This window comes from Stenella coeruleoalba (assembly GCF_951394435.1).
Source record: "Stenella coeruleoalba genome assembly, chromosome: 2".
Lineage (NCBI taxonomy): Eukaryota > Metazoa > Chordata > Mammalia > Artiodactyla > Delphinidae > Stenella > Stenella coeruleoalba.
Window position 1 is genome coordinate 29403059 of NC_137147.1, and position 15112 is coordinate 29418170.

At 45.2% G+C, this 15112-nt stretch overlaps 1 protein-coding gene across 8 annotated transcripts in view; it reads right to left on the bottom strand.

Moving 5' to 3' along the window:
• The window catches only part of RGS6 (regulator of G protein signaling 6), a 589735-nt gene that overhangs the window by 100522 nt on the left and 474101 nt on the right, over window positions 1-15112 (bottom strand). For all 8 annotated transcript variants that reach the window (XM_079914441.1, XM_079914443.1, XM_079914442.1 and 5 more), the window contains exons 6-10: window positions 14331-14382; window positions 8852-8916; window positions 5191-5267; window positions 2464-2545; window positions 954-1028 (exon numbers count right to left, since the gene is read on the bottom strand). In XM_079914441.1, the coding sequence (XP_079770567.1) occupies window positions 954-1028; window positions 2464-2545; window positions 5191-5267; window positions 8852-8916; window positions 14331-14382 (351 nt within the window). The remainder of the gene's footprint in view (window positions 1-953; window positions 1029-2463; window positions 2546-5190; window positions 5268-8851; window positions 8917-14330; window positions 14383-15112) is intronic.

The window sequence follows — 15112 nt, forward strand, 5'->3', positions numbered from 1 at the left end:
GCAGGGTTTCCAATTTTTTCCTTTTAAACTGACCAGTTTTCTGGACACAGATTTTCCACTTGCCCACAGCTATAGCTACTTTGTAATCTGTTCCTTTTGTTAGAGACAGAGTAAAGACCATCTTTGTTCTGGGAAAGAAATAAAACACTGAAGGGTGTGCAATTTATAGCTGAAATCTGTAAAATCAAGAAAGGCTCAGGGTGCATGTGGGCTCCATGAGATTCTGGAATATTAGAATTAGGGGGCCTTTAAAGACTAAATGGGGACATTTTAAGACTAACATTAAAGTATAATACAGTGGGCATCAATATCTCAATGAAGAACAAAATATATAAGTAAATTCAAGAAGCTGATATATATGTCATGTCACATATATATTGATAGAGGAGAGAGAGCCACTGCCCCTTCCAGTATAGTGAAACACAAATGATCACTGGCTCATTCACATTTGGGTGAGATGGTGATTTGACTTTGGGAGATCTAGCTATACTAAAAGACTTGCATTTGTGTCAAAGTACCAAGCTGGCCTTCGCCTGTGGTGTTGCCCTACTTTTTGTTCCTTATGTTTCCCTTCCTCTCTGCTGTCTCCCCAGAGCCAACTGCTACTTACCCTTTAGACCTCTGCACCCTCGAGCCTGCTATGGAAACCCTTGGGAAGCCCCCAGTCTGGGGCACCCTCCTGGTCTTCCTGAACCATCCTGTACTTCCCACCGTTGCCTGCTGGCTTGCTTCATGCCTACCAGGCTGTGGGCTTTGTTAAGACTTGCCACTATATTTCCACAGCCAGAACGGTGCCAAGCACACGGCAGCCACTCCATAGATATTTGTAGAATGAATGATATGGTTTCAAAGGATGAAACGGGGAAGAACTACAAATAGTAAATTATTATTTGAACAGTACCGGAAATGGAAGGGTGATCCCAAGAATTTTTAATTCAGCTAAACTAGCGAACCTTTTTAACCTTTTGCGGGTTCTTCAAACGTCGACATTTTCTGATATCCATTTCTGTTGTGTTCACACAGCCTGGCTGAGAGAAAAAAATCATCATATAAATTACTAAGTGAACATCATACTTTCCAAGTTGGCTCAAGTGACACTATCAGAACCAATCTTTATCTTTTCCATTACAGATAATACATGACTACCCCCATTTTGCCATTTACAGTCTTTTTTTTTTTTACAAAGGTGTTTCACCTTCAGTATGTGTTCCTCCACACAGTTCTCATATGAATTAAAACAGCTTACCTCATATTACCTAAGGATGATAAATAGAGAGTACAGTGTACAGTTTATAAGCGTAAACTTATTATTTAAATTGGTGGATGGCTTCAGTCAGAGCCTTTGTTCTTTCATATACCTAACCATCTAAAACCACTCCACTATCAGGATAGGGAATTTTTTTTTTTTTTTTTTGGTTTTGCTTTTAATCAGACTTGAGGAAGGCTGACATAGCTTATTCGTTTTAGTTCCATTTCATGAGGAAAATGTAAGACTTATTTTAGTAATACGAAATTAGAAATGCGTGAAACTCATTATTCGTGGATTTTGTATTTGTGATTTTGCCTACGTGCTAAAATTTATTTATAACCCCCAAGTCAGGGCTTGTGGTGGCTTCATGGTCACTTGGGACGTGCGCAGAGCAGGAAACATGTTGAGTTGCCAGACCCGCGTGTTCCCGGTGAGGTGCCTTATTTCATCTCATGCTGCAAACAAGTGTCCTTTGCACAGTCTATTCAGCACCAGTTTTACACATTTTTGTGTTTTTGTTGGTGATTTTGCCCAAGCCCAGTGCTGATGTGCTGTCGAGCATTCCTAAGTGCAGGAAGGCTGGGACGTGCTTTATGGAGAAAATAGGCATGTTAGATAAGCTCCATCTAGGCGTGAGCTATAGCGCTCCTGGCTGCGAGTTCAATGCCAGTGGTCAACAATACACATTAAATAAGGTGTCTTTAAACCGAAACACACTTCAAACAAGGTTATGCATTGATCAGTTGATGAAAATGTGACTGGAGGCTTGCAAGAACCTAACCCTGTATCTCTCCCAGGATAATGGTTCAGCATCCGCTAATTCAGTGCTCTCGGCGACTTCATAGAACATAACCACCATAACAACAACGGTTGCATTTGAAAGAGAATATTCTAGAAGTTGGAATTGAATGACAGTAGAAATGGAAATTGCTTAACTTAGGACTGGAAACTTCAGGGCCCAAAGTTCCCCAGGTGGAATTCCCACAGCTCCCCATTTCCCATTCCATATTTTCATGGATGTATAATTTTTAAAAGGTGGAACTGACATATATTCCAGAAAATCTACTGAGATGATATGAATGGCAAAAACCAATTTCACAAAGCTTAGCAATTTTCTTAAAAGTGAGACGCCTGGTGGCTAAAGACAGTCTTTTCTTTTAAGCGAAGGAAGAGAGAAAACATAAAACTTAGAGAACTAAGCAGAGCTTCCTCACCACTGGCCTGTGGACATCCCAAAAGGCTCGTTCTTGACTATCCAAAATTTTCCTCTCTGTCTTGTCCTTTTTCCGATCAATCCTGAAAGAGTGAAAAAGGGGAAATCAGAGGCTTTTAATTCTGTTTTTCCTCCATGACCCACGTGTCAGCTCTGTTCTCCCTTTTTTAGGAGCTTTGCGTGCACAGGGCTCCTGGCACCTGCGTGGCCCTTGCTCTCTGCAGAGCTGTGCAATATGGGTGTATGGTTCCCTCGAGGAAGCCTCAAGAAGCCCACACAGGGTAAGAGAGCTTGTTATCAGCTAGGTTGCAAATGACCAATTATGTGTAATGAACAAGGTGAGCCTAATGAGGGTTCAGGAATGCAGCTGTCCATTTGAATTACTAAGAGCTGCATAAGTTGTTGACATGCCCCGCATCAAAGTGGCTACTATTGCATATTCAGATTATGGGAAGGAATATAACCATAGGCTTGTAGTGTTTCATCCTCAAACTTGAAATTTTGCTTTAGATTCAGAATCAGTAGAAATGTCTTCAAAATGCTGCAATTATGTGTTTTAAAAGTCACTTAAACCATCTGGCTTCCTAAAAGCAAAGTAATAACCCTCGTGTGTGACAAGATCCAGAAGGCAAATACCTCTGGCCTCAGCTGGGGGACGGACAAATTGCAAGACAGACAGACAGATTCTTTATGTTGTGATCGCATAGATAAGAGTGTTTAAAAAAAAAGCCTGTATTACTTCATATTATCTCTCTAAGTAAAAAGTAACTCGGATTAATTGCTTTGTAACTGCTGGTTCTTGGCTCTCTTGGGAGTACTTTCGTTTATTGGACTGACTGAAATAAAGTCATACTGTGATTTTTGTGAGAGTTACTGTGTACTTAAATGGCCCACAATTATAATGTAATCACAGAGTTCATCAAAAAAGTGAATCGAGAAATACTGTATAGGTACAAAGTGGCACTTTTCCCTCCTTTTATAACATTCGATGCCGTGTGATCCCGAAAGTGTAGATCAGCCCTCCTCTTCACTTCCCGGAGGCGTCTGAGTGCACTGGCTCAATCTTGCCTCCTTCTCACCTAGTCACCCACCCTCCTGCTTTCTCCTTCCTCAGGGGCCAAGGCTCTTCCTGATGCAGCTCAGCATCCAGTGTCTGGTGTCCACCACCCTCGGGGGTTTCTGGGAGAACCGGGGTGGTGGGCAGACCTGTGGATTCATGGGTGGGGAGTAGAGACTGCAGAGGGAGGGGGAGAGCGATGACACCATGAGGCCCACTGGACCCAGTGACTGTACCTGTGATCAATGTCACCCACACTGCCCAGAGAGGGCACAGGGGGTCCTCTGAAGACCCACGGGGGCTGCTCAGGTGCAAGCGGTGCCCAGAGAAAAGGTACTCACCTCCTCCCAGCTCAGCATCCCTTTCCCACCCCTCCTCTGTCCCATTTCTTCCATTATCACTTGAAGCTAAACAAGAGCCCGTTGCTAGAAAGGACAAGAGAGAACTGCACCTGAGCAAGTCCATTTCCCAGAATCAAAAGGATCTGGTTGATGACCACGTTTGTGGGGTGAGGGACATTTACAACCCACTTCTCCTGTTTCCTTAGAGAGGAAGAAATTTCCACTACACTCGCTGGGAAGGAAGAATATGGGAAAAACACTCCAACTTCCTCCTCCTTTCGTCTCTTGTAGACTTTAATTTACTGGCAGATTTGAAAGAAGAAAGCTGGGGCTTCCCTGGTAGCGCAGTGGTTAAGAATCCACCTGCCAACGCAGGGGACGAGGGTTCGAGCCCTAGACCAGGAAGATCCCACATGCCGCGAAGCAAGGAAGCCCATGCGCCACAACTACTGAGCCTGCGCTCTACAGCCCATGCTCCGCAACAAGAGAAGCCACCGCAATGAGAAGCCCGCGCACCGCAATGAAGAGTAGCCCCCGCTCGCCGCAACTACAGAAAGCCTGCGTGCAGCAGCGAAGACCCGACGCAGCCAAAATTAAATAAATTAAAAAAAAAAAAGAAATTTAGAAAAAGCTGAGGTCGGTCCTTCTGGGCCCTGTGTGGGTCAGCCTGTTCTCAGGACACCTGTTCTCTGCGTGCAGTAAACTCACAGGGCTGGACTCTTCCCTGAGGCGGGGACAGCCCTGCAGATACCCAGCTCTGCCCAGGATGTTTCATTCCAGGGTAAAGATCTGTGGTCACAGGTCCAAAATCATGTCCTATTACTAGTTCATCAGTAACAACCTGACATATCAGACTCCAGATGTCTGACTTCTCTGCCTTAGTTTTGATTAGTTCTGAAACCCTCCCCCTGGGAGATACGGTGGAGGGGCCACTTGTTGGCCTGCCTAAAAACTCCAGTATGTTTTCCTATGAAGACGAACTCTCCAGACCGACAAGTAAAGTGGGTCTGATGGTTTCTAGTCTCTGAGCACAGAAGGTTTGGAAATCCCCTTGGGAATTAGGTACATCTTCTCAGGACCAGAGCTCTACGTTTGGGAGGAACCCCATTGCCTGCTGAAACACACGCTTTGGGAATTGTTTTAGAGTGCCATGGGTGACAGAGATGCAACTTATCCATCCTGAACTTGATTTCTACTCAGTTGCTGTCATGAGAGAGACAGTGACTAACCAGAGCTGGCTGGCCATGGAAGGAACCCCCACTCTCACACCACCTCTGATTTCCAGAGAGTGTTTCTCTCTTTGCAAAGGGTCTCTATTAAGTTCACCTACTTTACTTGTGCTTCTGCTTGCATAAAGATGAATTCCCACTTCCTTGCAAAGGCCCTCTGGAGTCTTGCTAAGTTTTCCTAATGAGAAATGAAAATCAACAAGAAGGCATTAATCATCGTAAGTTTGCGCACCGACAGCTATGCTTATTACAAGGCAGCCATCTATTTCGGTTACTCCCAACAAAACAGTAGGGCCCCACTTTAAATCCACTGGATGTGAACCCCATCTGACTTTGCACCAGACCCTGCTGTACGGAGCAGAACTATTAATATTCATTTACGCACCCATTAAGTCTGACGTCTCTGTGCTTCCCGATTCCTCTTTCCTTGTGTGTTTTACAAGAACACGACTCACACAGCACTTATAAAGGCCACTGAAGATAGGGAGAATTGGTTGTGGTTGTTCACGCAGGATTTAGGGAAGGCATGAGGGGTGTTTTTGCAACTGATTGCAAAACCAAGAATGGATGTCTCAAGACTTGTCTTCCAGCAAGCAGAGGGCTAGGAAGGTGGCAGGAAAGGAGAACCCAGAGGACCTGGCATTAACAACTTGGAAAGTCCAGACTCAAAAGTGGGAAAGAAGGGAGTGTTTAGGTTTGTGATGGTCATGAAAGGAAAACCCCAAAACAAAAAGAAAGAAAAGGCATCCAGGGTCACATTTAGAGGAAGAGGGAAGAAGTCTTTTCTCAAAGCCTGTAGAGTAGCCTAGCAGCACAACAGGACGGTGCGGGGGGGGGGGGGGGGGGGGGCGTTTGACAGGTTCCCTAATGACCCGCCTAATCCTGATGGAATGCGAGGCGAGAGCCCACATTATGCTGTGTATTTTCATAGAGCTCATGCCAACACTAACTGATTACCCTCATTAGTGGATTATTAACATGAAAGGAGCTTCAGGTGAAGACCAACACACGTGAACTCAGTTATCACCAAGGCTTGCTGTATGAGTACCTCAAAAAAACTGTCCCTTAGATTTTCCCACTGTTCACAGGAAGCAAAGCTGGTAAAGCCTGAATGTCAGTCAACTGGGGAGCAGTCACATAAATGATGACACAGTCATACCATGGAGTACTAGGCAGCCATGAAAAGTGAGAATGTAGATGATTATTACTGATATGGAAAGATTCTCAACATCCTCACAGTATACAACTGGAAAAAGAAGCAGCTTACACTATAATGTTTGTGGTGTGATTCAAGTTTTCTTGTTAGAAAAAAAAATGTATGTACAGAAAAAAGCTTAGGAGAGAAGGATTGCAGGCTATTTTCTCTCCTTTCTTTGCTGTTTGAATTGTTTTTACAAAGGGATGATGTAATCAGAAAAAAATTAATAAAATTACTGAATTTTGAAAACAAAATGTCTTTTTAGTATCTAACCACTTTTAGACAGAACTTCAACCTGAAAGAACATCTTAACACCATATTCTTTACAGATACCAAAGCAGAATATTGTAGGGTAAGAGAAAAGAAAACAGAATAAAATATGTCAGGAGTTGGTGCTGTCTTGTTTCCGTTTAGGCGCTTTTTTAAACAAGGGAACTACAGGGAAGGGAGACACGGGATGGAGGGGCCACATGCTCCTGCCGTCTGGGTTCTTTCTGTAGGTCATATTCAGGAAGTGACGTAGTCATGCCAAAGTGAAAGCACTTTGCACTGTGCGCACAAAGAGTCAGACAGCAGTCTTCTAGAAGAGGGGTGATTGCTGGTGCACGAGGGCAGATAGGGCAGGGACTGGGTGCCTGAGATGCTCAGAGCCACAGAACCGCCATGCTAGGGATGCTGGGGAAAATTAGAACGTTCCAACAGATTTATGTTTCACGGCTCCCTTGGATAAGCAAACTTTAGCCAGGTCCTCACACTCCCAGTAAACTCTTGCACTGCAACCTGCACTGCCCATTCACAGGTCCTGTGATGCCAGTGGGATCAAAGAGGGTGGAGGGCCATGCACCGGTCCTGCTCTCTGATGGCATGCACATTCCATTTGGGCTGCAGAGAGGGGAACGGTGGCTCAGTGCATTGGTGGGCTTGGGTGTAGGTAACCGAGGGTGACAAGGTTTGGTAGAGTGGGGCCTCACGCTTGGTTTGGAAGACTGAGACAGCAAAAGTGGGAGGGACATTGGGGAGGTGGGTGGATCTGAGGAGCTGTTCATGATGGATTATCCAGGGGAGGATTCTTCACTGCCCCTAACGTTGCCCCTCCTCCTAGCTGCCGGCTCTTCAGTCATTCCATGGCTCAGCAACACCTCCTCTGGAGGGTATAAGAAAAGTTGGCCAGTATCCTAGGTTTTCTGTGACCCATACAAAGTGTGGTTTCGGGGGAAGAGTCTGCAACCCCAAATTTTAAATATTTAAAACATTATCTGTGAATCTTCAAGTTCTCTGTGCCTTGGCTCTGTGAAATGGGAATGGATATGAGTGTGGCTGGGTCTCCAATTTCTGTAAGAAATCACACCTTGTAGAGAAGGTGGAGGCGGAGGAAAGCTGGGAGGGTACATTGCCATCCGGCATACATCTTATCTTCTGGATTGGATTTGGTCCTTAGATTTTGCATTTACTGCCAAGCACAGGTGAATCGGGTATGAAGATGCCATTAAAAAAAAAACGATCATATATTAAACGAAAAAATTATCATACAATAAATGTGTTCTTTTCTTCTCGTGTATAGTACTATACATTTTAACACATGTATATATTCACGTAACCACCACCACAATCGGAATACAGAATGGTTCCACCACCCCCCAAAACTCCCTCCTGGAATCTCTTTATAGCTGCATCCTGGAAGCCACTGATCTGTTTTCCCTCGTGATAGTTTTGTATTTACAAAAGTGTCACATAAATGGAATCACACAGTTTGAAATCTTTTGAGATTGGCTTCTTTCCCTCAACATAATGTCTTTGATACTCATCCAAGTGGTTAGATTAATAGTTTATTCCTTTTCACTGAAGAGCAGTATTCCATTACATGGCTGTAGCATCGTCCATTTAGTCATTCACCTGTTAAAGTGCATCTGAGTTGTTTTCAGCTTTGGGTTATCACACATAAATCTGCTATGGACATGAGTGTACAGGTTTTTGTGTGAACGTAAGTTCTGATTTCTCTAGGGTGTGTATGTAGGTATGTAAAAGTGGGATTACTTGGCTGTACAGTGTGTGTGTGTTGAACTTTATGAGGAACTGCCAAACCATTTTCCCGAGTGGCTGCACCATTTTGCACTCCCGCCAGCAATATAGGAGCGCTCCCGTTGTTCACCACATCCTCACCAGCACTTGGCATTACCAGTATTTTTAACTTCAGCCATTTTAATAGGTGTGTAACAGTATCTCACCATGGATTTAATCTGCATTTCTCTAATGGCTAATGATGTTGAACACCTTTGTCATCCTTATGTCCTCTTTGGTGAAGTGCCTGTTCTAGTCCTTTGCCAACTTTTAATTGAGTTGTTTTTTTTTTATTGCTGAGTTTTGAGATTCCTTTATTTAAAGAAGCAATTTATTGTGATGGTAAGAGGAGCTGAGAACAAAAGAGGGAAAATAGAAGAGAAGAGACTGTCTTTCCACTGTCTGAAGGGTTGGGGAGAGAAAAAGGGAAAAATACAAGCTGAGAAAGAACTGAAGGTATTTTATACTCTCCTCCCATACCTTTCCTGGAAAATAATCGTACTTACTGCTTCATAATCCGCCAGTTCCAGCCTTGCTTTATTCTGCATTGTCCTCTTACAGAGGTAGATGGCTGAAGGAAGAAGAGAAATTACAACATATACAAAACCAGCAGGGTGGTGGAATCGTAAATTCATCCACCCAGTTGTTCATCCACTCATCCAGCCAGCCATCCATCCAGCCAGCCAGCCATCCATCCAGCCAGCCAGCCAGCCAGCCAGCCATTCCCCTCTATGTGCTCAACCCTGTGCAGTCAAGAATACGTTTCTGGGCTTCCCTGGTGGTGCAGTGGTTGAGAGTCCGCCTGTCGATGCAGGGGACGCGGGTTCGTGCCCCGGTCCGGGAAGATCCCACATGCCGCGGAGCGGCTGGACCCGTGAGCCATGGCCGCTGAGCCTGTGCGTCCGGAGCCTGTGCTCCGTGACGGGAGAGGCCACAACAGTGAGAGGCCCGCGTACCGCAAAAAAAAAAAAAAAAAAAGAATACGTTTCTATGTGGAAGCCATGACACCTGACCTCTGGGAATCTGTCAGATGAGGGCCCCCATCTTCCAATCCTGACAACCCCCTTCATCCTCCTCACTCTGTTTCACCCCAAGCAGGGCAGAGGCTGTGTCCTGCTCAGCACGAACCCCTGCACCTGGCACCAGGGCCTGGCCTGCCAGGTGGAATGAGTGGACAGTGGAAAGGGAGGACAATTTAGGTGTCTCTTCCCAGGCTCAGGAAGGGCTCTTAGCCCTCAGTTGCCAGGATATTCTTCCTCAAACATGGCCTTCATCACTTCCTCTCCTACCTCTGCTTCTTCGGTATCTCCTTCCTTCTCTAGTGCCAAGTAGAACGAGCCAGGGGAGATAACAGGTGAATGGTAGGAATGAACAATAGAATGACCAGGAGGCAAGGTCAGAGAGGACCAGGGCTGACCTGCTGTTTGACAACTTAATTATACCAGGAACTCTAGTCAACTCCTTGCTGGGTTAACCGACCTCCTCCATGTGGTCTGAAAAATTTCCTGATGCAGCCTACGATATGCTGGAGCCTTCTGGTAGCAGCCTACTCTGTATGCCCACACCTCTGCTCACACAGTCGAGTCTGTGGGTGAGAGTCAATTGTGTTTGTTCTCAAACCTGCTTATGTTAGGCATACTTGTTACTTTAATAATGTACATTCACTTAGTATTACACGCACTGGTGAAATTAATGTGAAAAGAGAGAGCGTTGTTGTTTCTATGACGATCCAGTTGAATGGCTTTTGAATAACCTGAGAAAGGAGAGTCAGCTAAGACAATTGCTGATGAATTTGGTATAAGTGAGAGAACTGAAAAAAACGTGAAAAAATAGTAGAAATCTGAGCGGGGCCAACATACAGTTGCTTTAAAAATATTTTCAAAATTCTTGATGCACTTTAAAGATGTCAAAACTGGGTGGTTTAAGTGTGGCTTATTTAAGAAAGAAACTCAAATTATGGGCAACAATAATCAAAGAGAATCTTTCATCCTACCTCAAAAGGCTGTTGAATGAATGTTTCTTTGTACATTTTACATTAATTTGAGGTCATTAAAGTATGTATGTATCACTTTTTCATACCAACTCACCAACTTTTCCAATGAACCAAACAGCTACAGCTCTGCACTGTGTCAGATAAAGGGGTATCTTCTCTATTACGAGGTACCTCCTTTGTCACCAACTAGGCAGCCTGTGGAATCGGGGCAACCTGCAGCAGAAAGCCTGGCATGTCACCAGCCCCAGCAGACCTGGTCCCAATGACCCAGGAGAGGTGGAGGTCAGCGTGGGTCGCAGCTGCTTTGACGACACTGCCTCAGACAGTATTTTGTATTGGCCAAATGTGAAACTCAGGAAAGTGTAACCCAGATTTGGTTTTTATTTAAGCAGAATCATCCCAAGAAATTTCCAACCCATCTGGGTCAAAATGGGCCAGCTAAGTTGAGAAGTAGAGTACCATGCGTGGAAGGCAAAGCCGGTACCTCTACTGATGACCACGAGCTACGTGATCAAATGCTGGTGGCCCCCTTCTTGTACAGCTAATGTCACACGTTGGGCAGTTGGTTCACCATAACCGGGAAGGCAGCAAGTAGCTATTGAGGGAAGCTTTCTCTTGGCACAGACCTTCCCTGGGGCTTGTCTGTCTGCACTTCCTTAGTGCCTCAACAGCGCTCCCTCTGACACCCAACTAATCACGTGACCACTGGCAACAAAGCCAAGTCCTCGAACAGGGCATCCAGGGGACTTGCTTTAAGCTCAGATGTTGGTTTTTCCTGGATGTGTAATTTCTCACTGAAAAATCTTTGTCTTCTTGCCCTCATGCTGGCATCTCATTGCCATCTCAATCTCACCAGCATCCTACCACGACAGAAACGGAACACAATTAAAAACTCTACAAAGTCAATAGATTCATGGGCTACATGTGCAATTAAACATTTACAAAGTATTGAACCTATCCTATGTCAATGACCTTAAAAAACTCACTCCCTTTCCAAGCTTTCTGTCTTTACTAGTGACATCGTAATTAACCTCAATCTCCTAAACTAGGGAACATATAAATCACTTATTTCTCCGTTGTCCTCATACCCTCTAACTACTCCTTAGAACAATGGATTCTTAGCATTGGAAGTAACCTCGGTGACCATCAAGTACAGACACCTCATTAACAGATGGAAAAATTAAAGGCTCAGAGAAGGGAAGTGATTTACCCACGGACTAGTTAGTGGTAGAGGTGGAACTAGAATTGAGGTCTAGTTCAGAGGAATGTCTCCACTATGACATTCACTGCCCCATTTACTCATTCATTGATTCATTCATTCACCCATTTAAAAATCTGAGTGCCTCTTATGTGCCAAGTAGTATTTTAGGTCTGGGGAAGTCACCACAACAGCAGAGCAGCTACCACATGTAGGGACGTCAGGCAGTGTTCTAGGGACTTTCCAAACGTCCACTTATTTATCCTCGTAATAACCTATGAAGTGAGTTCTGTTATTAGCCTCATTTCATAGATGAGGGAATTTTGCAGGTTATTCCCCATTGCTGGGGACCCACAATGGCTCTCTAAAGCTGCTGAACCTACTGTAAACGTCTCTCCTTGACTACGAAGACCTTTTAATAAACTTGCCCATTCCAAATTATTCAACCTTCGTAATCACTCTTCATCAACATAAGATCTCTGAGTACTCAGATCAGACTCCTCACCATCCTCTTCTTGCCCCCATCACGCTGCCTCTCCCAGCCCGGGATGCTTGGAGGGTAAGCCTATAACTCACTCAAATCTGTGACAGAGCAACTGACACAGAGTGGGTGGCCAGTACATGTTTGCTGAATGAGTGAAAGTTTCCTGGTTCTTCATCAATCCAAGCCATACCTATTCTGAACTCTTAGCTCTGGTGTCACATCCTTTCTGGCAAGAAGGCCACCACAGAACAAGTAAGATAGAACATCACGCTGGAGGTAATAATACCAACCACCACCATGGTTTTTATTGACTCCTTACTACATGCCATACACCTAAACTTATACCCATTTCTAATTAACAAAACAACACTGAGAGACAAGTACCATTATTATTCTGGTTTTAATATGAGATTTCCAAGGCACAGAGAGGTTAAGTAACTTGCCAAGATCACACAGCTAGTGGAGCCAGTCAACAATGGGCCCACTGTGCTGACATCTCTCTTGGTAAATTCTGATTTTCTGGCTAAACTGGAAATGGCGATGAGTAATTTGCATCCTGCACTCTAAGTTCTCCACCCGATTTGCCAAAATGGAGGTACAGGAATTCAAAATAATTTTGCTTTAGGGAGAGCCTGACGTTAATTGTTATTTTCATCCCTATTCCTGCTGCACGACTAAAATTACAAAAATCTGTAGAGAAAGGGAAATTGTGCCCTGCTGTATGCAGGGTAAGACGGCTGATGGTTGTGGGTTTATATTCAAGTAAATATTTGAATCTTACTTGGCCTCAGTTTTCTGGTCCCACTATCCTCCCACGCTCTCCATTGCCTGAAAAAATACTGGTTTTCACATTCACAAGGGCACACGGCTGCTGCATGGAACTGAGCTACAATTATTCAAATTCCAAGTTGGGCTTTTGTGAGCAGTATTTCAGCCCCAGAAGCACTTATTTTATGAGCAGCCAAGTGCTGCTCCCGTTCTGAGCCAGAAACCTGGCTGGACCCACTTATCACATCATTTAGGGCACAGCACAGTTCCAGAGGGACCCGCACTGGTGCCTGCACACAGCTGATGAGACAGTCACAGGGACCTGTCCTCTGCATCAGGGCTGTGCTCCAGACTTGAAAACAGAACAACTGTAGCCTTGTAGGGCAATGACTTGCCAGGATTCTACCCTCAGGACTGTTCCCAATTGCCGGTTTCCCACCCCTCAGAAGTATAATCCGGAGGGTATAGCTTATCACAGGGTCTCAGGGACAGGCTCCCCAGAATACCACCCAGCTGCAGCTGGCTCTGCCTTCCTGTGAAAAGCATCCTGCAAAGAACCCACGGAGAAGGTGCAGGTCTCATCACGCGCACCAGTCCCAAGGAGAGCTGCTGTGGGCTGCCCCCAGCAGCTGAGTCGGTGATGAGGGCACTGTGCAGAGGGACAGAAGGAAACGAGCATCTGAGTTCAAATTCTGCTGTGTCTACTGAGTGTCTGTTAATCACCTTTAATAAAGAGTCAGAACGCTCAGCAAATATTTACCGAGTGCCAACTATGCCTCAGGCATGCACTGGGCACTGGATGATAAGAGAATGACCAGCCTGCCCTCATGGAGCTTACAATTGACCAGGCATCCAGACGAGTAGCATACAGTGTGAGAGGTATGAGGAGGGCGCCTCTCTGGACCTCAGCTTTATCTGAAGTATTGGGATAATGTAACTTTAGAAGACTGACACGTAGATGTGTTAAACAGTCTTCACGGAGAGAATATGGCAAGAGACTAATAGATCCCTGCCTGGACAGAGGTAATTCCCTGCTTACCCAGCTCCCGGCTTCACCCACTCTGTTTTCTTAGGTAGGGTAACTTTTGTATACCCCTTCCACGGTCTGTTACACTTTCCCTCTAATGTCCGACTATCAAAAACACCAATGAATTATTAAAAAGTCTTAACAAGTCTGTGAGAAAGGAAATGGACAGGGGGAGGTGGCACCTTGATCCAGCCCTCCCTGAAACCCTGTCCCAGGAAGGAGTGGTCAATAGCCCCCAGCACAGTTCTCCATGGCCCCACAGAATGAGCATTAGCCACACTTGATAGAACTTTTCTTCCCTTCCCCTATTCCCTTCCAATGCCTGCACCTTTCAGCGTGCACTGTCTTTCATCATTATGTGGAACAGGAACCTTAGTACATGTCAACAATATGAGAAAGGGTTAAGCAGGGCAAAGACCCTCCTCCTCACGCACCATGGTTGCCCAGACAGCAAGGATTTGCCTTCTGCATTCCCAGGAGTAACACTAAGTGTGGGCCGTGGCTTCAGTGCTTACCGTAGTCAGTGTTTTCAGGCTCCCAGCAGTTTGAAGGCCAGAAGTATGGGGCCTGCAAAAGAGCACAGGTGTCAGGACTCAGAACGCTAGCACTTGCCCTCCCCTGCCTGGGGCCCAGGGGCAGCCCTCCCCTGCACCCAGTAAGGACCCCTCCCTATGACAGGCTCTGTCCACGTGCTGACACCACACCCTAACTCTCTCCTGTTCTTAATGCAGCGGAGGCCAGTCAACATTTTAATCTAGGTGTTGAGAAATGAAACCTGAGGTAAGCCAAATAAATGCAAAAACGAGAAACAGTTTACAGGGCAAAACCTTCTTATCCCGAGGTAATAGAAGTCTAATACAGAAGTCAGACAAGCACTGTTTGCTGGGGCACAAGCCCCAAGTTCCTTTGTCCCTTTGCCAAGGACTGAATGGTGTCCTCCTAAATTTCTATGATGAAGCCTTAACCCCCCGTGTGACTGTATGTGAAGTAAGGAAGTAATTAAGGTTAAATGAGATCATAGGGTGGGGCCCTGATCAGATAGGATTAGTGTCCCTATAAGAGGAAACACCAGAGAGCTAACAACCTCTCTCTCTCTCTCTCCACCCTGTGAGGACACAGTAAGAATCAACCATCTGAAAGCCAGGATGAAAGCTCTCCTCACAAACTGAACCTTACTTGAAAATCTTAGACTTCCAGCCGCCAGAACCGTGAGAAATACATTTCTGCTGTTTAAGCCACCCAGTCTGTGGTATTTTGTTATGGCAGCTGAGCAGACTTAGACATCCTTTGACCCTGT